The sequence below is a fragment of the Notolepis coatsorum genome (assembly GCF_963971535.1).
Source record: "Notolepis coatsorum genome assembly, chromosome: 11".
NCBI classification, from domain to species: domain Eukaryota; kingdom Metazoa; phylum Chordata; class Actinopteri; order Aulopiformes; family Paralepididae; genus Notolepis; species Notolepis coatsorum.
In genome coordinates, this window is record NC_140175.1 from 42,588,527 (window position 1) to 42,614,336 (window position 25,810).

The following is a 25,810-nucleotide window of genomic DNA, read 5'->3' on the forward strand; positions in this document are numbered from 1 at the left end:
TGATTGAATTCTGCCACTCATCAATCCCCCCCCCAACGCTATGACACCGGAATTTTCCCAAGGGGATTAATAAATTTACACTTGACCTGACTTGACTAGGGGTATCTGTTGCAGTGGTGAGTAACATAATAGGAGGAGAATAAAGATCAACTCTCTCACCAACACTTTTATTGAGGAGCTCCAGTAGAGAGATATTGTTGGAGCAGAACTCGGGAGTCATGTAGACGACTCTGTACTTCCCTCTACAGGGGGGAGAAGGTATGGTCATTTTGTGCATGTGATGACAGATGCAACAGGTAAAGCCTGTTTGGTTTCACCAGGTTAGGGAAAGAGAAAGACAACGATGACTCAAAATGGACTCACTCTTTCAGGTCAGCGAAGAGGTTTTTTGTCTGAGCGGAGCCTAGGAAACAAGCAGAAATGTTGGACATGCTGGAGGGGAAAGAAAGAAAAAAAATAGTTACAACAGGAAGTCTTCAGCTGATTCTGTTCAGGTGACCACTAATGGAAGATGACATTTTAATGGACTAGATTATTCTCCCAACACTGATGAGCTGTAATAGCTACCAGGAACATTTTCTTTCTTTTTTCTTCCGAGTGCAAAAAATATATACGCCCGTCTGTGAAACTGCAATAAATCAAAATAACATTAGGTGATGTAATCGCACAGTAATCACATCTAATGACTAGCGTACGTTGAAAGACACTTAGGTTAGTTGCTGATTATGATGGCTTCCATAATAGCAGGTCTTTGGTCAGGGGCCTTGGCAGAGTCTGCTCCCCACACGGCGAGAGGCAGTGATGCATGTGGAACTCTGCTAACAGCTTAGCTGTCAACATCTGTTCAAATAAACCCTGAAGCTAAATTCAGAGGCGGCGCAAACGCATGGAAAGTCAACGAAAAGACGTGAATGGAGTGACACCGACGACGCAGAACGGAGAGGCGTGACTAAGCGAGGGAGGATACGTCTTCACGATGCACATAAAACAAGACGGCTAGGAACACTGTGTAGTTTATAGAGAGGCTTCCCGTCGACGTCAGACGTGCGCTCGCATCAATGAGGCAAAAGAGAACGTAAACCTGGTCAGACTACTACTATATATTTGTTTGTTAACCATGCTAACGATCTAAACAATCAATCCATGCCAAAGCTAGATATGTAAAGACTCACACTCACAGCCATGCCATTAAATTACATCCAGCCGTTTTCGATTGAAACTACTTTTAGTCAGGGGAGTGCCATGGTTTCTCCATAGATCGCCATTATACTTTTAGTCAGGGGAGTGCCATGGTTTCTCCATAGATCTCCATTATACTTTTAGTCAGGGGAGTGCCATGGTTTCTCCATAGATCTCCATTATACTTTTAGTCAGGGGAGTGCCATGGCTTCTCCATAGATCTCCATTATACTTTTAGTCAGGGGAGTGCCATGGTTTCTCCATAGAGCCCCGTTGCACTTTTTTTAGTGCAGCAGTGCAGGTAGGGGCAGCTCAAGTCATGTGATTCAGCAGGTATTGCTGATTGGCTGGAACGTGGTATGTTTATAAACAAGAAACCCGTCTATAGATATCCAAAAGGTTACATTTGGAAACGCTCTCTACTGTTCAGAGCAAACACACTTGCGCGTCTTCACACCGGTTCTGCAAGTTATTGTTCCAGTCAAACTAACGCAAGTAAAGTGAGACTATATTCCTCTTGTGTCAGAAAATACTATAACAGCTCTTCTAATACCAAGATTTGATCAGTACAGAAGTCTGCATGATCCTGTGGTGCGAGATGGCAACGAAAACAGACTGGAGAAGTAGGAGGAACTGGCTGTTCGAAACAAAACTGTTGGCGTCTTGAGGGTCTATTATTGATGAATGTTAACCATAGACAAGGAGGGAGCGAGATGTGGAGCTCCCCAACTACCTCCACCACCAACTCTGGGAAGATAGGCAGACATGATGGGACTATGCCAGATGTGCAGTAAAAGTGTAGGAGGCTTATTTGATTGAACAACAGATTTACCATGTTTAGAAACACATTAACATTTTAAACTCTGAATGTCATTCAGCGAATCATTTTTAAAAAGGAACATTTCTGTTATATTTTGAGTGCATACTGATGACGTGTTTCACATTTTTTGGACGATTTACAAAAACAACAAGGGTAAGCTGGGCTAATGATTTAGCTAGTTTTGATATCAAATTGAGAAATTGACATTCCTGATATTCAAGCAGTCGATTGCTATTGCACAGGTCAGTTTCTCTAATGATGTGAATGATGTGTGTTTGAGTTTTCAGTGAGGACATCGACTCCCATTCATTTTCCTGCCCGTCTTCCCTTGTCCTATATTCGAGCCTCCTTGTGTTAACCCTGTCACTTATATTCCAGCCTCCTTGTGTTAACCCTGTCACTTATATTCCAGCCTCTTTGTGTTAACCCTGTCACTTATATTCCAGCCTCTTTGTGTTAACCCTGTCACTTATATTCGAGCCTCTTTGTGTTAACCCTGTCACTTATATTCCAGCCTCTTTGTGTTAACCCTGTCACTTATATTCCAGCCTCTTTGTGTTAACCCTGTCACTTATATTCCAGCCTCTTTGTGTTAACCCTGTCACTTATATTCCAGCCTCCTTGTGTTAACCCTGTCACTTATATTCCAGCCTCTTTGTGTTAACCCTGTCACTTATATTCCAGCCTCTTTGTGTTAACCCTGTCACTTATATTCCAGCCTCCTTGTGTTAACCCTGTCACTTATATTCCAGCCTCTTTGTGTTAACCCTGTCACTTATATTCCAGCCTCTTTGTGTTAACCCTGTCACTTATATTCCAGGCTCTTTGTGTTAACCCTGTCACTTATATTCTGACCTCTTTGTGCTAACCCTGTCACTTATATTCCAGCCTCTTTGTGTTAACCCTGTCACTTATATTCCAGCCTCCTTGTGTTAACCCTGTCACTTACTGTATATTCCAGCCTCCTTGTGTTAACCCTGTCACTTATATTCCAGCCTCCTTGTGTTAACCCTGTCACTTATATTCCAGCCTCCTTGTGTTAACCCTGTCACTTATATTCCAGCCTCCTTGTGTTAACCCTGTCACTTATATTCCAGCCTCCTTGTGTTAACCCTGTCACTTACTGTATATTCCAGCCTCCTTGTGTTAACCCTGTCACTTATATTCCAGCCTCTTTGTGTTAACCCTGTCACTTATATGCCAGCCTCCTTGTGCTAACCCTGTCACTTGTACTCTGGCCTATGTTACATACAGCGATGCCTTGCCAGTGATACTGGTGTCGGACATCGGGCTGACATCAGGCTAAATTAGGGTAACAGTATCGGAATAGTTTCCCCAATATTAAACCTGATGCCATGTGTATCAGAAATCAAGGCAAGGCCACTGAATCTTCTGCATTTGTGACACATAGAAAGATGTTAAGAAATCTCTAATAGGGCAAATTAATGATGTGTTCATTTTTGTCCAGTGACCCCAAATCTATACTGTTCGGAGAAATGAATGGATCGTAACTCTGTACAAGTTTAGTTACATTATACTTTTTATGAATCCCCTAGGGGGAAATTTGTCCTCTATATTTGACCCATCTATCATCAACTATTTAGGAGCAGCCACACAGTGCGGCGCCCTATGGTGACATCATCAGACGATAATTAATAATGCAGCACTCAGTAATAGGTACGGTCAGTGATAGGGTCAGTGATAGGGTCAGTGATACGGTCAGTGATAGGGTCAGTGATAGGGTCAGTGATACGGTCAGTGATACGGTCAGTGATAGGGTCAGTGATACGGTCGTGACGGCTGCTGGTGTTAAACTCACTGAAGCTGCAGCACCTGGTCCTCCATCAGGGCGATGAGAGGGGAGATGACCACGCTTGTCGCTCCACTGTACACAGGAGGGAACTGGTAGCACAGGCTCTTACCGTAGCCTACGCAGGAAAAACACTTAACTTTCACAACACCACACTTTCCTCTATTTTTGAGTAGCATTGTTTTCATATGGTAATAATAATAATAATAATAATAATATGATTGCTGGGGAAACTGCAAAAAATCTTATAATCTCAGGCTGCTGGAAATGTTTCTTGCATGAGAGTTTAATACTGTGACATCAGACGACGGCAACAAAATTCTAATTTCAAACAGTTTCCCCACAACAGAAGCAAATGCCGGCCCCTCCGTGAGCCTTTAATATCTCACAAAATAATATTTTTATACTTCGTTACAACCCCTGAATGACTGTGGGAAAACAACATAAAAAGATTTGGCATAGTCAGTTGTGTACAGACAAGTGGTGGATTCAGGATGACCAAACTGTCATACATATAACATCCATTGGGTGGGATGGGATTTCAAAAACAGACAAGACACCGTCTGTGAGTGCAATGTATCTGGACTAAAAACGACAACTGCCAGACATTTTTCTATTTGTCAATGCTTTATACATTTTCCCCCCCAATGCTTGATGGCACACATATGGAAGCTTTTGGTGGATTGCAGCTGTTGTTACTGTGCCGACTTAGTCAATCATAATTAACTTAAAATGGAGCTGAGGGGAAGGGGGTGGGGGGTGGAAGGGGGTTACTCACCGGTTGCCATGACAACTAGGTTATCTCGTCTCTCGCTCAGCACTGAGTGAATTACTTTCCATTGTACTCTGAAACAGAGGTGACATCTCTTCACATACTAAATTATAGGAGAGGACAAATAAGCCAGTTGTCATGCTAGGATATGGAACAGTGATATAGCCAGCTTATTGTGAGACTTTTTATTATATATTTTTTTGCTGTTTCAGTGTGTAGGCACTGCAGGAAAAGGGAATCTGGAGCGCCGTGAGAGGCAGCACAGAACTTACGGCTTGAACCGGCTATGACCAAAATACATCTTCAGACACTTGATTTGTTCCGATTTTGGCTCAGGAAGAGATGGATCTGGATGCAGAGGGAAGCAAGAGGGTTAGAGAGAGAGAAAGAGAGATCAGTTGACGGTGACCAAAGTAATATTCTGTCTCATCTGTCCGGGGCCCATTGCAGACCGGAGGTTAATCCTACACTGCTATTGTAAAGATCCTGCAGTTGGCAGGGGCCCAGAGCTCTGAGGGAATTGGGAGTCATAGATAGCCTTGCAAACAGCATAGCTAATCTAGAGCCTCAGTGCTTTTATGATTGGCAGGACATCTATGAATAACACCCGACCCAGATACACTAAATACATCTACCTTTAAGTACAATGCGGAAATCTGCAATCACTGGAGGAGATATTTGAGCAATGGTTTATAGATGCAGTCGGGCTAGCTGGAGGATTTACACCCAGCGCTTTCTGACATAGATAATTTCAGCAGCTAACTGTTACTCCTCGCTAATCCTCTCACCAGACTAATGGTTACTTCGTCCAATAGGCTTGCTTTATGTGGAGGACGTAAAGGCAGGATGATTTCTTACTATGGTCCTCCTGTGTAGTTCCAACACTGCCAGGGTTAGGGGTTCTATTTCCTGTGTAGCTCAATGGGTAGAGCATGGCACTAACACTGCCAGGGTTAGGGGTTCCATTCCCAGTGTAGCTCAATGGGTAGAGCATGGCACTAACACTGTCAGGGTTAGGGGTTCCATTCCCAGTGTAGCTCAATGGGTAGAGCATGGCACTAACACTGCCAGGGTTAGGGGTTCCCTGTGTAGCTCAATTAAGTTAATTAATGGTTGCCAATGGGAATATAATCTGTCAGAGGAATTTCAATTTTAAGAAGGACATGACATCACATATCCAGGATTTGGATAAAGAGGGGATTTTCACAACAGGATAATGATTCTGTGTGCAATTGGGGAGATAAACTAAATTACATTAGTTTGAATACTTGTGGTGGCGTTATTTTCTGTTGATCTTTGTGAGGAGATGGTGACATTTTAATCTGTATTATTTCACAAAACTACATTGAAGCCATTTCCTGAAGCCTAAATCATTTGGAGCATAACCTAGAACATGTGTGGTAGATCACATGGGTAAAGTGAGCATCCATTACATGTGTCTGAGGCGACAGTGGCTCAGGAGGTAGAGCGGTCGTCTGGTAATCGGAAGGTTTCCGGTTCCATTCCGGCTCTTTCCAGCAGCATGTCGAAGTGAATGGGTGAATGTGAGATTGTGAGGCTTAAATCAATAAAAGCGCTATATAAATGCAGTGCATTTAAAATTTTGGAAAGCTTAGCTTTGCTATAGTGAAATCTATGAAGCACCTTAAACTGAATGAGGCTAAGCCAAGCACAAGAGGAGGGATGAGTTAACACTACAGCTTCTAAAGCTTCTTCCCAGAATTGATCAGAGGGTAATCTCCAGTTTGTTCTCCCAGTTTGCTCTAATTTTCTCTACAGTTGATTAATTTGTTGGTAGTAAGAGGTCATATAGGTAAGAGACATGACCCTTAGTTAAAGCATCAGCCATGAGTATGATCTGTGTCAGTGGTAAGTGGGATTTGAGGGAATGTGGAAGAATGGGTCCTTGCAAAATCCAGTAATTGGAAGTATCTGAATTGTTTAGCTTGAAAGTGGCGCGCAATTGTCAAACTGGCCAAGGACTCATCCACATATAAGTCATCAAGCAACGCAGGCCTTTTCTAGCCAAGGAAATAAAACTAGGATCAGTTCTAGCTGGTAAGAAACGGTGGTTATTGCAAATAGGAGTTGATCGAGGAAGGGTTGACTACTTGAAATGTTGTCTTATTTGTGGCTATATCGTCAAGGTGGCAATAAAGACAGGGTTTGGTTAGTTGTGTATTTCGAAGGAGAGAGGGGCAGGGTACCACGTGCCAGAGCCTGGGGTGAAGAGCAGATACATGAGTTAGTCTCAAGTTGGTACCAGCTGCTCTGTGGGAAGGTAAAGCCAAGCAGAAGCTTGTGCATGTTCACAGCCCAATAGTAACACAGGAAGTTCGGTAAGCCATGTCCGCCTGACCATCTACTCCATTGCAGAGAGACTTTACAGATTCTCTGATTCTTACTTTCCCATATGAATATGGAGATGGTAGAATCAATAGATTTGAAAAAGGATCTGGGTAAGAAGATGGGGATACATTGAAAGATGTACCTGGGCAGTATGTTCATTTTAAGTGTTTGCACTCTCCCTGCAAGTAGGGTTGGGTACCAAAAAATCTGTATTTTAAAGGGTACTGACAGAATTACGTCAGTACTACCAAGTACCGATTCACATTAGATCAATTGGTACCAAATTTATGTACCTTTACATGTTTAGTACAAGAGTGTAATATACTAGACAAGAGGGAGCCTTTTCCACAAATATATATATTATTGTCCGATCTCTTAGGTCTTTGGAAAGACCAGACGAGGTCAGAGGAGTTGGATATTATTTACTGAGGATGGCCAGATAATGTTGACATTTAAACATTTAAAAACATAATACATGGGGAGCTCCAGTAGCTCACCACGTACCGCGAGTGCTATTTCAGCGCCGTGGACAACCGCGCTCGCGCGGATCTGGGGCTGAGCGCGTTCGAATCCCGGACGGCAGCCGTGCCTTTCCCAGAGTGTCTTTCCCCCCCATCTGAACCCTTTCAGCCTGCTCTGTCGGTCGAACTTGACCAAGTATGAATGCGAAGAAAAAGCGATAAACGCTAAAAGAACCAGGTGACTGGTCAAAGTTTAAAAAAAAAAAAACATAATACATGATCATGCTATTTATTTTGTGTGGTGCGTTACAACAATAAATAACAAATGTTTTAAATAAATAACAATGTTGAAATTGAGAAGTTTGGACACATTTTTTACAACTGAAATAAAATAAATGTGTTATTACAGAGAGTTAATTTCAGGAACTGGTACAGGCACCGGTATCGGTTCAAATGTGAATGGTACCCAACCCTAGAGGCAAGTGACTCAACCTTTGTAAATCAGATTACATTTTTGTGAGTGCAGCTGGGTAGTGTATAGGTCTAAGCACTGGAGCGGCTGGGTGGTGTAGAGGTCCAAGCCTACCACCACAGTGACCAGGGTTCAATTCCTGGCAGCGGTGCCTCCAGCTTGGTCAATCGTCCCTACGAACACAATTGGCAGTGGGTGGAACGCCGGTGGGGTATGATGACTCCTGTTTGTTGCAACAGCTACTTTTCCTGGTCGGCCTGTTCAGCCAGGAGGGGATCTGGGGGAGAGATAGCGTGAACCTCTGCAGGTGTTACGCTCTCCCAATAAAACTCTGAGCGGTCATGTGAAAAAAGGTGCCTGGCGACTCCACATGTATCAGAGGAGTCATGTGATAGTTACACCCTCCCCAGACTGAAATTAGGGTAGTGCAACAACCAGGAGATAATTGGCATAACAAAAAATCTGGGGATGGGAGAAAATGTTTGTTAAGTTTTGTTCACGTAATAAACAAATGGATTGTGTGATGATGATGCCCAAGGATTTAAACCTTGATTTAGAGCTGGAATGGAATTGATGACGGTGGTATTTCCAGGGCTGGTTGGTTAACAGGAACATTACACTCAGAAAATGTGCCAAAAGAATTTCGAATTGACAGAATGGGAGGGATACTAGATGATGGGCTATGTACATATAAAACTAGGTGGTCAGCATACAACGAAGCGTTCTGTTCCCCATCTCCGAATACCTATAAATTGGGTTTCTGTTTTGGTGCTTCAATGTATGAAACCAAGAATTAGCCAGTGCAAGTACCAAACTCCTCCTCCTCCAGTTCTTCAATGTCCTCCTCATCTTCCTCAGCCCCGGCGGAGTTGCCACTGGTCTCCTTCTGCTCATCACACCCCTGCTCCTTCTCCTCATGTCTCAACTTGTCTGCTTCCTCCACAAACTAAGAACAGAAAAATACAGTTGGCAGGCTTCCAGAAATATACCTCCTCATAACCAACAGGGGACCTTTCACAACAGGATCATTTCAAAGGTTTATCTTTCTTTTTCTTGTCATCATGTGACATTCAGATGGTACTTTGGGCTGAGAGGCCAAATTGTGTAACATCTTTGAAACTTAAAAGGGACACGACAACATTATGGGAAATGCGCTTACCGTCTTCTCCAGAGTCAGACAAGAAGATAGATACCAGGGCGGCCGGGTAGCGCAGCGGACTAAGCGTCTGTCTACCACCGCAGAGACAGTGGGATCGAATCCAGCTGCGGTACCTCCGGCTTGGTCGGCCGTCCATACTGACACAATTGGCAGTGTCAGCGGGTGGGAAAGCCGGTGGGGTGGGTCCTGGTCATTGTAAACAGCGACTCCTACAGTTCGGTCGGGGCGCCTGCACAGCGAGGGAAGGATCTGGGGGAGGTAGTGTGACCCTTCCACACGTTACACTCCCCCAGTGAGAGTCCGCGCTGCCAGGTGAAAAGAAGCGGTGGGCTGGCTACACATGTGTCGGAGGAAGCATGTGATAGTCTCTGCCCTCCCAGACCGACGGTAGGTGGTAGAGTGCACAACGAACAGGAAGGGGATTGAGAATTGGCATAACGACTAACATTGGGATGGGAGAAAAAGGGAAAAAGGAGGAAAAAGAAAGAAGATAGATACCAATTTCCTCTCAGTAGAAAGCTGCAAGGCAGCCTAGCTTAGCACAAATGAATGGAAGCGGATACGGACCACTAGTCTAGCTTGAAACTCTGGGAGAGGTGCCAACAGCTAGGTTAGCTGGTCCGTATCCACTTCCATTCATTTGTGCTGAGCTAGGCTAACTTGCAGCCAGATAGCTTTCTGCTAAACGCACAGAGAGGAAATCTGTATCTTCTTTTCTGACTCTGGAGAAGACGGTAAGCGTATTTCCCATAATGTTGCCGTGTTCTTTTTAACCAAATATATTGTCCTCCATTATAGCATAGAACCAAGTGCTGATTCAAGTTGGACCGAAAATTATTAAACGTGTTATGGTTGCCCCTGTAACTGCCATTCATTTAGCATTAGTGGACTGGTGAGTCACTAACCTTTATTGGTGGTGTGGGTGGCAATTACTAGATCATTACCAGATAATCAAACCACGCATTCCTGTCTCACTCCGTTTCTTACAGGGGGCACTTCACCAAAAAAGGTTTTACACACATTAATTTTAGTTTGACAGTTATTTGAGAGTTAGTTTGAATATGTCCTCCAGTGTGTAATCAGAGAACATTGAATCCTTGTGTTGTGTTAATTACAGCTCAATTAAATTATGTAGATAAAATAGTGATGGGGATTGCAATGAGGACAGTTTTTTCCATCTCTTATTGAGGAAGACGCAGTATGACTGATGTGGTGACTTGATAACAGGGTGGTGAATGGGGACGTTACAGATAATTGGAGGAACAGAAACCATTCATCATTGACTACCGTAATTTTCGGACTATAAGGCGCACCTGAATATAAGCCGCAGCAGCTAAATTGAATGATGTGTACATATATAAGCCGCACTGGACTATAAGCTGCAGGTGTTTTAATGTTTAATTACCATATGTAAGGGTTCGTGCACAGAGGGGATTTTCAGGAAAGAGATGGCTGTTTGAGGAAGCTCCCATTTATTAACATTTTTGTTTAAACAGTAACGGTATCTAGGTACTAACGTTAGCTCACAGAACGATAGCCACGTTAGTTAGCCAGCGCCAGCCAGGTACTAACGCTAGCTCACAGAACGATAGCCAGTTAGCCAGCACCAGCCTAGTACTAACGCCAGCTCACAGAACGATAGCCAGTTAGCCAGCACCAGCCTAGTACTAACGCCAGCTCACAGAACGATAGCCAGTTAGCCAGCACCAGCCTAGTACTAACGCCAGCTCACAGAACGATAGCTAGTTAGCCAGCGCCAGCCAGGTACTAACGCTAGCTCACAGAACAATAGCCAGTTAGCCAGCACCAGCCTAGTACTAACGCCAGCTCACAGAACGATAGCCAGTTAGCCAGCACCAGCCTAGTACTAACGCCAGCTCACAGAACGATAGCCAGCACCAGCCTAGTACTAACGCTAGCTCACAGAACGATAGCCAGTTAGCCAGCACCAGCCAGGTACTAACGCTAGCTCACAGAACGATAGCCAGTTAGCCAGCACCAGCCTAGTACTAACGCCAGCTCACAGAACGATAGCTAGTTAGCCAGCACCAGCCTAGTACTAACGTTAGCTCACAGAACGATAGCCAGTTAGCCAGCACCAGCCTAGTACTAACGCCAGCTCACAGAACGATAGCCACATTAGTTAGCCAGCACCAGCCAGGTACCAACGTTAGCTCACAGAACGATAGCCAGTTAGCCAGCACCAGCCAGGTACCAATGCTAGCTCACAGAACGATAGCCACGTTAGTTAGCCAGCGCCAGCCAGGTACCAACGCTAGCTCACAGAACGATAGCCACGTTAGTTAGCCAGCGCCAGCCAGGTACTAACGCTAGCTCACAGAACGATAGCCACGTTAGTTATCTAGCGCCAGCCAGGTACTAACGCTAGCTCACAGAACGATAGCCACGTTAGTTAGCCAGCGCCAGCCAGGTACCAACGCTAGCTCACAGAACGATAGCCACGTTAGTTAGCCAGCGCCAGCCAGGTAACAACGCTAGCTCACAGAACGATAGCCACGTTAGTTAGCCAGCACCAGCCTAGTACTAACGCTAGCTCACAGAACGATAGCCACGTTAGTTAGCCAGCGCCAGCCTAGTACTAACGCCAGCTCACAGAACGATAGCCACGTTAGTTAGCCAGCGCCAGCCAGGTACTAACGCTAGCTCACAGAACGATAGCCACGTTAGTTATCTAGCGCCAGCCAGGTACCAACGCTAGCTCACAGAACGATAGCCACGTTAGTTAGCCAGCGCCAGCCAGGTAACAACGCTAGCTCACAGAACGATAGCCACGTTAGTTAGCCAGCGCAAGCCTAGTACTAACGCTAGCTCGCAGAACGATAGCCACGTTAGTTAGCCAGCGCCAGCCTAGTACTAACGCCAGCTCACAGAACGATAGCCACGTTAGCCAGCACCTGCGAAATCGAATGCCAAACTGATGATATCAGGAGCTATCAGTAGCTAGATAACATTAGACAACGCCTCATGCATTAATAAACTAAAGTGAATAGTTCGTTGACTGGGTCATTTTGTTTAATGTTTCAGTTATGTTGAAAGAGGAGCTCTGAGCTGCTCATACACTAGACTCTTGCCGTAATGGTTTGTTGACGTGGGTCTGTGAGGGGGAGGAGGAGGGGCAAGGCGTGCACTGCTGCAGCAGATTTAGGAGTCTGATCTGACGGTCACAGAGCTGAGGGAGCACGCCCAGTTAGCTGTAAAAATCCATAGATTAGCCGCACCGTTATATAAGCGCAGGGTCGAAAAATGGGGGGAAAAGCTGCGGCTTATAGTCCGAAGATTACGGTAATCATTTTAAATCCAGTGCGCTATAGAGCCATATTCAAATTGAACAAGCTATCAGTATTCACAATTATTTTATTGTACTTTTCATTTTTCTTTACCCTTTCAGATAAGGTTTTTTTGGAATGTGATAGGCCTACATCTTCAATATTGAATATACATTTTGTATTTCCTTCATGCTTTCGTCTTTCTTTTTTTCTTATTTCAAAATTTTTATTACTACCGTAATTCCTCTAATAGTAACCCCGGCTTGTATTTGTTTCAACTGTAGCGGGTACCAGGCTTGTATTAGGAGGAGGCCTGTATAAGAGGGAGGCCTATATTTCAAATTTTCAAACGGATCATAATGAATAAATCAACATTTTGTGTCAGTTTGAACCCAGTAAAATGTACTGGGTTCATTTATTGAAACCAAGTACTGTATGAAATAGTAAACAGTGCAATTACAGGTGGTCACTGGTCATTTCAACGTTTTCAAAGTGAAATCAAGTAACTAGCTCAGTATGCAGCTCAGTATATTAGTAACCCGGCTTGTATTAGGAGGCCGGCTTATAATTGCTTAGCTCAAGAGCGCACCCGGCCATTAATAGAGACTCGGCTTGTATTTGAGACCCGGTTACTATTAGAGGAATTACGGTAATTACATTCTGTATTTGTATTATATTGTATTATTTTCTTGTGTGGACCCCAGGAAGACTAGCGGTCATTATTTTTACAGCTAATGGGGATAATGTGACAGCCAAAGGGTTAATAGCCCCCTCAGTCACCTGCAGCATTGCACTTTCCAGCTCCTCGTCGCTCTCCACCTCGTAGGAAGCGTCTGCTGTCGCACTGTCCAGGCAGCTTTTCTCCTGGGAAGGGGGGCACAAAGGCAAACAAAGAGTGACTTTGTTTAATGGAGAGTTATATTGAAAGCATGGGGAGTGGTCACTGGATGATAATAGCAGTGAGTGATAGCGTTATTTTCCAGGGATTCAACACTGTTACATCAAGGCATAACCAGAGTGGCTGGTGATGCTGTGTGACAGACAGAATCTCATACCTATTTATCTAATCTAAAACCTCCTCCTAGGGGTTTTATATTTATCTAAACTAAAACATATCTTTCACTGGTATGGTGTCCCGCATGCATCGCGTGAATGTGAATAAGCAGGCTATGTATGGGCATGATAAGCTTGAAAGTGTCTGACCAAGTAGAAATTATTGTAATATTGTAGCTACAGACTCGTATTTGAACACTTTTCAATCCCCATATCGGCCCCATCTTGATATCGGACCGATACCGATGTGTAAAAGAAACTGCCATATCGGCCGGTATATGGTGCATCACTAGCAACAACACACCAATCCAACTGTCTTCAGGCATTACTTCCTCTAACACCCCAGTGAAAAGGACATTCTGCCCAGCCATAAAGGAACAGAGCAGAGTTAATGAAGAGGAAGTCACAGACATTACTTTGGGGGAAATAGTTAAAGTGTTTCTTGGAAACATGTGATGGTGACAGGCAACTCTCAAGTCGGGGTGGGGTGGGGAATAGATGCAGCAATATATCGCAAAATTTTGTGTGGCGATATTATATCGATACACTGACAGCAAGTACCGTTTTTTCTTTTATGTAATTTTTTTTATGACAATTCTATTTTACTGCAATAAAAATGATTGAGATGAAAAGACTGAACGTTATCTTATTAGATAAAAACAGATACATTTAAAATATATATATATTTTATTGCAGATGGTAACCAATTTTGTTCCGTTGGGGGACACAATTAATAGTTAATAATAATCAAGTTGCAGTCAGTGTGTGTTAAAGAGGCACTATGCAATTTGTTGTAAATCTGTTCATGTACAATTGCCGAGTTTGGGATGCACACTAAATACCGTAATCTGATACGCTTTCATATTAATTCTGTGAATAAATACATCATTCCTTTTTATGGGTATTTTTTCTTCTTCAGTTACACAGATTTCATGATGTATTGTAGATGAAATGTCTGCAATATATAGATTATCACGTGTATCGCGATATTATCATTATCAAGGGCCAAATATTGCCACAGTATAGTATTGTGAGTTACTTGTATCATCCCACCTATTCTCAAGTGAATGAGAATGAGAGGGGAATGATATTTTTGTGGTAATTCGCAGAGCTTATTTTGAAAGTCTGTCAGACATAGCAAGAGCAAACAAGGGAGGCACGACTTGCAGAAATATTTCAAAGGGTCAACTGAACCCAAATAAAGAGCCAAAGGTCACCTGGAACTCCAGGCTGGTCTGCTCTTCCCGGTCTTCCTGTCTGGCCTGCCTCTCCAGCATCTGCAGCTCATAATCAGATATATCCAGAGACATGATACACTCCCTCGGGTCCTCACTGGCTTTACTGCCATTCTCCACCGGCTCAGGCCCGCTGAAGAGGTCTACATTTGAGTTGTTTAGATCTCCCTTTTCTCTGGGTGAGTTCTGGTCCTGGATATGGGTGCCCAATGTGGCTTCACTTTGGTCAGGACTGACAGTCTTAGTTTCTGGAGCACTATGGGACAGGCACTCTTCAGCTGAGGTTGAAGCTGTGGTGTTGCTTGCAGTCAACAGGTCTTTTAGAGAGTTGAGGCTGGCCGACATGTCTTCCACTATCTTTGTAGCGCTGCAAAACAGAGAAGAAGCAGTATCACCTTCAATGACCATACACCTACGACATATTTGGCATTTGACTAAATGTAAATGATAAACAATGTTGTTGTGTAGGTGATGTACTCGTAGATGTGTCTGACCTGTGATTGACTTCTTCAGTTATGGTGCCAGCCAGCTCCTCCATTTCACTGGCCATTTCTAATAGCTTCGCCTTCAGCCCAGTACTGAAACCTGAGGGCCCATTCGAGGAACCCATGACACATACGCATATCAATAAATGATGTTCCTCTATGAAGAGTATGTCATCATAAAACAGCATTTCTGAATTATTAAAGCAATTCCTATCCAAATCTAATGTCTGCAGGTATCCGATTTCAGTCACAGCTTGTTTGTAGCTAGGTTGTTTAGCCCAAACGTGATCAGTAGGAAACTAGCAACAATGACAGAGAACACCTAAACAGCCACTACAGAGTGCCAACTCTCCTACAAACGTACAACTACCACTTCAATGATCTGGGAAATGTCTCGGAATATTTACCAAAAAATAAAGGGTACTTACCGGGATCTATACTCCGCAATTTGTTATAGATGATCAGGCCAGCCTGAGGAGAACAAGACACAACATAAACATCTCCTCAAGCCTGCATTTGGTAGAACAATTACCCATATTCACACGGCTCTTATGGCATGCTCAGGTTGGGTTCCCAAGTGGGAACAGGGTGGAAAGGAACCTGTGGAGCCAGTGGAAAGGAAGACATAAGAGCAAAATGGCCACTGTGTTAATATGGTCAATAGGCCCACAAGGCGTGACAAATCCAGCACTCACATAAGCATCTGTGGCTGCGTATATCTTCTGCTCCTCGGAGAGGTGGAAGTCGTCCCAGTTGCTGCAGCGGACATCCTTCTGTTTGTATAGCCTGTGCTTGAACAGGTGCTTGGTGAGCCCATCCAGACTCCACTTCTCCATGCATCTAAGCTGCAGATCGCAGACAATCCATGTCAAACAGCAATCAGACTGATTCTGTCACGCCGGTCACAAAATGTATGCTTGTTCCGCCATGGTTTTCAATGATGCTATATAGCCATTTCAGATCAGTGTAATCTCATCTATCTAGGTTCTACATTTGTTTCAGTTACCCATGAATAATCACATAAGCCTTTTGTTCTGTAATGCTTTAAATGTTGAGATGGGGATCTCAAACGTACTCTTTCGTTAGCCAAATCTCCAAGCTCCACAAAACTCTTCAGTTTGATCTCAAAGTCTGACAGCAGCCTCCACATGTCTCCTTCGATACCCACGCCAACCTTCCTGATGTTCTCATCCTCCAGAAACATCTTCAAACCAGCTGGGAATCCTGCAATACATCACAAGATGGGAAAATTTCACGGGTCTTCATCAGGTCCCTGGGGTTTCGCAGTTATTTTGACTGAAACACTGTCATATGCAGAAGAGTCCCATATTATGGAAAGGTTTGTGTGGATCCCATTAATGCATAAGATAAATTATTATGGTGTACAGTACGTGTTGTGTAACAGCCGCTGGCGTCCATACCCGACATAGATGACAGGTGGAAAAGGTAGCATTTGTCCTCGGACGCACACAACTGGACCATGGCCACTTTCTTCTTCTTTCCTTTCTCGAAGCAGAGTGGCCACTCGATATCAAACCCTACCGCTGAGCCAGGCGCCAGACCACTCCTAAGAGACATAAAGAGGTACTCCACACTGTTAATAAACTGTTAAAAAAAGGCCTTATGTGCCACTAGGCACGAAGTGGATAGGTAACAACCACACTGTTAATAACACTGTGAGGACAACATGGATGGCGGTCTGTTACATTTGGACTATGCTGGTACCACTACTACACTGACCAGAGAAGTAAGGACAATAAAGATGTGAAACTTGCGTCAGAGATATAGAGTACACCAATGCAAGAGGCTGCGGTCTCGATTCCCGGAGTCAGCATTGCCTTGGCTTGGGCTGATTGCTATACTAACTCGTTTGGCTGGGTTAGGGGGAGGGAAGACGTGGGTGGGAAACTGCCGTTGTACAGGTCAGGTCTGGGCGCTTGCTCAGACTTGATGAAGGCAGCGCGACCTCCCACGCGTTACACTTCACCAATGAGAGCCCTCGCTGCCAGGTGAGAAGAGAGCCACTGGCTGTCGCCGCACGTGTCAGAGGAAGCGTGCGGATACTTCAGGGTTCCCTTGTACCGACCAGTAGGAGAACATGCGCACAACAACCAGGTAGGGGAGGGGGGGAATTGGCACGACTAAATTGGGATGGGGAGAAAACAGAGAAAGATCTGAGAAAGAGGATAAAATAAAATAAAATAAAAAGAGATATAGAGTACACAAATGAGCAATTCACTGCTGTTGTGACATTCTAACAGTTCAATGATGATCAGAATGCGGTTTTCCCCATATATTCTTAGGCTACTTAACCTGTTAAGCCCTAGCCGTATTTTCAGAAAATTTGCCTAAAAGTACATACCCAAGTAAATGGAAGATTGCTCCAACAAGGACCATTTGCATGTTCTTGGTATCTAGGAACCAGACGCGGTCAAACAACGTTTGGGCTTCGTCACTGAGGCCGAAGTGCGCGCATCCTATTATTATGCAAAGTCTAGGTGATAAGTGCCGGCGCGACGACACAAAAATGACTCGTCGCGCCTTATACCCCGGCCGCCGGCACTTATCACCTAGACTTTGCATAATAATAGGATACCGACAACCAAATACAAGCCCTGTAGGTGTGGTGGGGGGTTGCTTGATCTCCCGACTGGAAGGATATCATCTGTTCTGTGCGCAACCGAGGGAACATGTATGCGCGTGCGCGGGCGTTTGGCCTTCACCCATATTACGACTGCACCCCTGCTAGGGACGTCTATGGACCTCAGGGAATGTATTTAAAAAATATATATATATATTGTGTCTGTTACTCATGCTTGAGTAAATTATAATGAACCAAAAGAGGGTTGCCGGTGAATAACACCATGCTAACAACGATCAAAAGCAGAATGATGCCACTGAGCTCATTCAGCAAGTATAGTAAAAAGCTAAGCAAATTTAAAGGAGTTTTTGTAGCTACAGTACTGAATTTTGCCATCTGGACACATGCAATATGAAATAGAGTATAGAATATCAGGCTTATGGCGGCTGAGTGGCGCAGTGGGCAAGGCGCTCGCCACTAACGCAGGAGATGCTGGTATCGAGCCCAGCTCTCAGCGTTGCTACCGGCTTGGCCGGACGTCATACTAACACAATTGGCAGTGTTAGAGGGTGGGAAAGCCGGTGGGTGGGGATTGGACGTTGTGGACAGCGACTCCTACAGGTCGGTTGGGTGACGCCTGTACAGCAGAAACAGGAAGTATCGGGGGCAGCGTGAGCCTCCCACCATGCGTTACTCCTCGCCACTGAGAGTTCGAGCTGTCTGGTGAAAAGATGCGACAGGCTGCCTCCTCGTGTACCGGAGGGGACACGTGATGCAAGGCTTCTATCCTCACTACAGCCGACCAGTGGGAGGCATAGTCTAGCAACGTTCAAGACAGGGGAGGGAAGAATTGGAATCACAAAAATTGGGATGGGAGAAAAATAGAAAAAATAGGAGAAGAAGTGGATAAAAAAAAAAAATCAGGCGTATAAATGCCCTTATTATGGTCAAGTGATACCTCTTTTAAAAGGCACATATCTCCTCTTTCCGATGCCAGTATTAAATCTGGATGTAGTACAACCAGGCGCCCAGTAGAGGGCAGTGAAGACCGTGAATGAAATCTACTGTAAGTACAGTTACTTCCGGATAATGGCGAGAGTTCCGCCATTTTTTTTTACCGGATTGAGTTTTTTTCCTAGACATTCACAGAAAGGTAAAGAAACAATATACATTGTATTTTATGGCAATAACGTTGAGGTTTGTTCAACCCGTGAGATATAAACAACATTCCAGTCAATGCTTGTAAGAAAATAAAATTTTACTTCCATTGTCTGCGGCTGGTGAGTGGGTAGTGTAGTTTTATTAAATGTAGACGTCCATCGAAAGCCCTGGGTCTCCTCTTTCTTTTGACTACAATTATTTCATGAGTGCTTCCTGTTCTTGCATATGAATCCTCCGATTTCTGATGCAATGTACAGATTTTCTATAAGCTCATATTTCGCTAATAACACTTAAAATCATTGCTAAACAAACATAGTGCTGAAAATATACACTTTGACTGCTGTTTTGATGAGGTTAGGGTCTTTAAAAAAAAAGTATTTCTATTCTATTCTATTTACTCTTGCTACATTTGAAAAAGAAACACAACATCACTTAACACATTGGTCGCCAACAACGGCGTAAATCGTTGTTGGGATCAATATTTCATTTTTTCGCCATAATTCATAATTCATCCAGCCTCCCTCCGGGACTGCAGCGGCACCCTGTGTGATATTGCAACGCCTCAATACCGCCGCCTGGTGGATGATCGGGCGAGTTACACTCCACACCAAACTGGAAGTGGCGCTGGTGCATCAAGGAAATCCCTCCGGCAGTACTATCTTGTTACGTGGATCAAGAGACACAATCGAGTGCATTGGGATCGCTTTCTAAACGCAATAATATATGATTTTGGCGTTTAATGCATCATACAAACGGGAAATGGATCTAGCAGATCGACGTCAAATAATTGGAATATTTTTCCTCCAGTCTCATTGGCGAACGGTAAGAGGAATATAACGTTATTTTCAGCTTGATTGTCCATTTCTTTGTTTGCAATCCATCTGCATCAACTAGGGCTGTCTTAAATGCTTCGAAGCTTCGAACGTTCGATTCGATGGCACAAGCTTCGAACATAAAAAAAAAAATCGAAGTTTAAAAAAAAAAAAAAAAAATCAAATTTTTTTTTTACTTCGATTTGTGTGTGTGTGTGTGTGTGTGTGTGTGTGTGTGTGTGTGTGTGTGTGTGTGTGTGTGTGTGTGTGTGTGTGTGTGTGTGTGTGTGTGTGTGTGTGTGTGTGTGTGTGTGTGTGTGTGTGTGTGTGTGTGTGTGTGTGTGTGTGTGTGTGTGTGTGTGTGTGTGTGTGTGTGTGTGTGTGTGTGTGTGTGTGTGAACTACCCATCCCAGTTAGGACAGCCGAATCCCGTCCAATCTTTCGCCGTCGACTAAAGACTCACTTCTTCAACCATTATCTGAAATGATAAAAAAAAAAAAAAAATCTAACCGTGACTAACCTTACTGTCATGCACTTGTCCTAATAAACTAACCTACACTGTAACACGCAACACTTTGATGAACATTGTTACTCAGCTGATAGAGTTGTACCCTTCTTGCTGTCTTGTCGTACAGAACTTATAAGTCGCTTTGGATAAAAGCGTCAGCTAAATGACTAAATGTAAGTGTGTGTGTGTGTGTGTGTGTGTGTGTGTGTGTGTGTGTGTGTGTGTGTGTGTGTGGGTGTGTGTGTAGGTGTGTGTGTGCGCACCTTGTAGAATTCCACACATAAGAAAGAAAGATACTGGGATGAATAAACAAAATAGGAAATAAAATGTAGAAATGCATGCAATACATAAATAAATATGAATCTCCATATATGAAATATAACATTTAGATAAGGTGCTACTGAGATGTTTTGGTGAGTTCTTTGTTTTTTTGTGGAAGTAGCCCTTCTTAAAAATGCATGAACATTCACTGATAATTTAATTGGTCTGTAGTGGAGTCTACAAGGTCTACATTGCCGGACCATGTAGAATCCGGACCTTGTAGACTGACATAATTCTGTGCATAGTTTAGTCTACACAGGCCATATTTCAAATAATCAAAATCTTACTTCATTCATCTTAAACACTCTTGATTTGGGGGATTGGTAGTTCCCATGAAATCTGAAGTTGTTCAAACGACAACAGCGATCCACCTTGAATTAAATCACACAGCCGAGTGAAACCTTGTTGGATGCGTCAGTCACGAAAGGGGCTACTTAATTAATTAATCCAACCCACTTTATTTATAGAGCACATTTAAAAACAACAACGTTTACGAAAGTGCTGTACAAGTCCCACAACATAAGATAAAAAAAATAAAAATAAAAAAAATATTAAAAAGAAAATATTAAAAAAAAAAAATTTTTTTTTTTTTTATTTTTTTTCGAATCTTCGAATTAAAATCGAAGCTCGGCCCCGAAGCTTCGATTGCCAAAAAAAGCTTCGAAGGTCAGCCCAACACATACTAAATAAAGCCGTACTGACGATCAAGGAATTATAAACGACCCCCCCCCCCTTTCCTTCACGCATGATGAAGCATAATGTATACCGATCATATACATTTGAATTTTTTAATATAGCGTGTATAGGAAAGAAACAGCAATCGATAATCTATCGTATGCTTCAGGGCCTATAACTTGCGTTTTTGGAATTACAGCAGAAAAGCTTAAAAACATACTTATATTCTCGATGGTATTAACACAACAATGTATGAATGAAAAAATATAACGTTCCCACATCCGGATCAATAGATACCCGATGTTGAATGGGCCATAGTAATGTCAATATAGCTATAATATTTAAAAAGTTATAGCCCTGCAAAGGTAAACATCTCCATAGGCTTACAGCAGTGGCAGACTGGGTATAATGATGGGCATACTGCATAGCAATCAAAGTGTAAATACGGACTGTGTAACTGAGGGGTACAATTCCCTGACTGTATTGATAAGTATGGTATCATTAAACCACTACCGCTTTATGTACTTTAACTACTGGCCACACAGAACATGATATAGATATGATGAACACTTTCCCACCTGATGAAACCAAGTCCACACAAATGTATCCGTCGAATCTTTAATATATAGCAAAGGGTATATACAACGTTCACGTAATGACATTTATGATTTGAATGCACTTGTAAGGCAAATGAGTATTCGTAGGCAAATCAACATTGAATGTCCAATCTCTGGTTACGCAGGAAGCAAGTATACAACCTGGTTCTTTAGGGAACTATAGCGATGGTACTTAATGATTATAGCTGGATACACTAAAGGGGGTCCCGCTGGTTGTAAGTCAGTAGGGGGGGGGGGGTTAGGAGAGCCGCTGGCGATATCCCATCTGGCCAACGATTTCTTGGGAGAATTCAGAGTGCTGAACACGGTGCCCACAGAACCTTGGTCCACAGATGAATACAGTTGGGCCCTCTTGTAGACGGTAGCTGCCGGTCCACAACGAAGAGACGTGAGGCGACCTCACTCGGGTTAGAGCGCCGTCTCACCTGGACTCCTCTCGGGGGTAGTTCCAACACTTACCAGTGTTGGCTGTTATCCATGGCATAATCAAAGCACCCAAAGCAAGTAGATAATCCAAGCCGTGTAGGGCTCGCCGTCGTCCGGGTAAGGTAATCCAATGTGCAGGTCCACTCGTCCTTGCCCAGAACTCCTCGGATGAAAGCACCACACGTGGTCTGCCCAGCCTGGTTAAGACTCTAGATAACGCGAGGAAACGATGGGGGTACTGCTCACTTTATAACTCTAACCGAACGATGCACCATACATAATAGACTATTATTAACTTAATAGAAATACGTCCCACTCGACGGTATAGTGCCAAACTATGACAATTCAACTATTAATCCACACGATGTCTCAATGCCATTCTGAGGCCAAGTTGACCATACTGCACCACACGTGTATCGTGGCTGAGGCTTAACGTCTTGCCACTAGGTTGGAGGGTAAAGAACTAAGGGCTAAGGGAAGTTCTACTTTACTTGCGCCATATATATATGCGCTGTGAACAAATAGTACCATTCGTATTTCGGCAGACGTATTCCTACGCGGAACCGGGGCTAGTAACGACATGTTCGTCGGCACGATTGAACTTGAACCAAGGGGCTTGGCTGCTGGCGCCAAGTTCTTGTCCAATGAGAGAATGAAACTATTATGGGCTGTTAGTAGACCAAAGGGATATTCAGTGTATATGTACAAGGAATATACAAGGGATATCAAACGATATACAAATACTATTAAATATATATCCATAAATAAATATATATATTCGGTTTAATCTGATCCTTCACAACAGACTGTATTGATATATTTGTGCAACGTTAAGTAAATCTCGGCCCGGTACCGGTTAAGGTGGTGGCAGGCAGTCATGGGCAGGTAAAATACATAGAAGGGAGTAGCAGAAAGGGATGGATTGATACAGATACCAGCAACTGGATAATGGTATGAGATTTCCAATAACTAAAATCTGATAGCAAGTGCCTTGTGTAACATGTGAAGTCAAAGCAGTTACTTGATTTTCTACATAGGAGTGTGACGGTGTAGGTACCCATTCAGCCTGGCAGATCGGCTCTGGGTCCATTTTTCAGTTTATCACGCTGTACCAAAGACAATTGGTTGTACGTGGCCTCATGGCTATAGCGTCATATTCGTCATCGAGTGACTGAACTAGCTGACGTGATTACGAGTGGAATTATACGAGAAATAATAAACACTGTTTTTTTATCACTTGAGTTTGTGTTAAACTAGCACAATGTTAAGTTCACAAGCGCAAAGAAACTCCTAGATTTTGAGACAATGGCCCAACTGTTGTGCTTTTCTGCTAGCTTGCTAATGTTAGCTAGCATGTTGAATGAATTGGCTGGCTTGCCCATGACAGCGAGCTTACATGTTTCGTAACGGTGTACTAATGTTTTGAGTTGGTGGTGTTGTTGCCTTTTAATTCTAATCTATTCCTGTCAACAGATTATAAAAGGCAACACCACTATACCAGCTATAACATTAGTTATCGCTTTGAAGCCACATACAGACAACGATATTTGGTAGTGTGATAAACATCTGACATTTGCTATGCGACTCAACTGAAAAACTGACCCTGAGCCATTCTGCCAGGCTGAGCAGATCGGGTACCTACACCAGACCTTTCCAAAGGAGAAAAATGTGTTTTATCTTTACCATTTGTGTCCAATGGCCCTAAAGTAATAGTCTAAGGCTACGTTTAGACGGAGAGTCTGAACAGAAACCGCAAAAGTCGTCTTACGGTCTCACTTTTAATTTTGCGTTTAGACTAGCGTTTTGGGATGGAATTCTGTGTGCAGACGACGCTGTAACGACTCGAGACGACTGAGCCCCACTGTCACACGATTGGCGCATATGTCACATGACGTGCTGTGAAGACCCGCCCTACTCTGCCTCTGATTAGCAGACTGTGGGTGGGGAATGTGATTGGACCAAAGCAGAGTCACTCACAGACAGTGGGTCCAGTACTAATAGTTGTGATAGCCGCGGGACAGATTCTTGTGTATTTAAAAGTACTGCCAATGTAGCCTTCAGGTGATCGCCATGGATAGAATCAGACATGCTTTGTTTACGCTTCTAGGCTACTGGCGCATGCCTGTGATGTAAGCAGTACGCGTGAGCGGCGCGACAAAACCGTTTTATGCGGTTTGACAGTTTAGATGATAGCGCAAAGGTTTATCGTTTCTAGGAATTCCACCCTGGAAGGTGGTCTCACTTTTTTACGGTTTCACCCCGTAAAAACGCAGTTTCCGTATAAACGAAAGGCACATCCGAAAAATGTGGATTCACCTGCTAGCGTTTCCGTCTAAACAGGGCCTAAGTCAGGAGTCTGCAACCTTTACTATGAAGAGCCATTGTGCCCCCTCCTGCACAATATTTTTTTTTATCTGGAGCAGCAACATCTATTTACCCTTAAAATGAAGATAACACAGTGTAGTTTTATATAGTTATACTATATATAGAGAGGGATTGGCATTTATTCAAAAGCTTATTTCTAGTATGTACCTATTGTTATTTTTTGTTTTTAATCTTTTTTTTTCATTTATCCAAAATGTCACGGAATTCGGAGAGGAGACGGGCAGAAATGACAGCTGGCACCAAATACATTCTGAATAAGAGACAACGGACCCAGTACTTTGTTGGTGGTGTGAAAATATGCCTACAAACTTTAAATATCTTTGAAAGCGTTTGTGTATCTGAATCGGGAGATTATCTTCTCTCTGTCAAAATTGAAAGTGTATGTCTCTCCGTCACATAAAGGCTGGCTGGCAGTGCGCATAGAATAAGGCATATATTATTGAAATTAGTTTTCTTTAACGAACGCATCTATTTCTATTAGGGCTGTCAGTTTACGCGTTAATTAGATTAATTAATTACACAGCAAATTATCGAGTTATGAAAATTTACTCAAAAAAAATTAAAAAAAAAAATTATAAATTAGTTTTAATCTAATTTATTCCAGAATAAAAATGTACAGACTTTTTTTTTTTAATGGTCCATTTGCATGTTCTTGGTATCTGATTCTAGGGACATCTATGGATATCAGGGAATGTATTCCCAGTGTCAGAAATACTGTGTCTGTTACTAAGCTCGAGTAAATTGTAATGAACCAAATGAGAATATCAATTCAGTTTTTTTATTTAAATTTTTTATCTTTGAATAACACCATGCTAAAATTTACCAGACCTGAAAAATCTAAGCAAATGAATAAATGGAAGATGATTAAACAGAAGGTTTTGTAGATACAGTACTGTCTTCTCAGGCAATGTAACCCGAGACTACTGCATTCATTGGGGACCAGTATCAGTAGTATTGGCAGTGGTAGTAGGGCTGGGCGATATAACGATAACGATAAATATCGCGATATATTTTAATAATCGATATCGAATATCGAAATAATTTTTTTTTTTTTTTTTTTTTTTTACCTGCAACAGGGCAGTTTTAAAACCAGAGACAGTGGACAGACTTGTCTTTCTTGCCTGCAACTTAAAGTAATGGCTTTGCTTGTCCAAATGACAATACTGACCAAATTCAGATTTATTTTTCTCTTGTCCATTTATTTTGTTTGCTTTCTAATTTAAAACACATTTTGAAACCGTC

General features: G+C 43.0%; 1 protein-coding gene across 7 annotated transcripts in view; it reads right to left on the reverse strand.

Annotated features, from left to right (window-relative positions):
* The window catches only part of wrn (WRN RecQ like helicase), a 96,330-nt gene that overhangs the window by 57,375 nt on the left and 13,145 nt on the right, over window positions 1-25,810 (reverse strand). For 6 of the 7 annotated variants that reach the window (XM_084324618.1, XM_084324615.1, XM_084324614.1 and 3 more), the window contains 13 exons: window positions 16,474-16,649; window positions 16,158-16,306; window positions 15,778-15,927; window positions 15,511-15,553; window positions 15,092-15,182; window positions 14,580-14,964; window positions 13,090-13,173; window positions 8,674-8,809; window positions 4,854-4,929; window positions 4,588-4,655; window positions 3,819-3,927; window positions 364-432; window positions 160-242 (listed from right to left, as the gene is read on the reverse strand). In XM_084324618.1, coding sequence (XP_084180744.1) covers window positions 160-242; window positions 364-432; window positions 3,819-3,927; window positions 4,588-4,655; window positions 4,854-4,929; window positions 8,674-8,809; window positions 13,090-13,173; window positions 14,580-14,964; window positions 15,092-15,182; window positions 15,511-15,553; window positions 15,778-15,927; window positions 16,158-16,306; window positions 16,474-16,649 — 1,619 coding nt within the window. The remainder of the gene's footprint in view (window positions 1-159; window positions 243-363; window positions 433-3,818; window positions 3,928-4,587; window positions 4,656-4,853; window positions 4,930-8,673; window positions 8,810-13,089; window positions 13,174-14,579; window positions 14,965-15,091; window positions 15,183-15,510; window positions 15,554-15,777; window positions 15,928-16,157; window positions 16,307-16,473; window positions 16,650-25,810) is intronic. The other variant, XM_084324617.1, reaches the window with a different exon arrangement.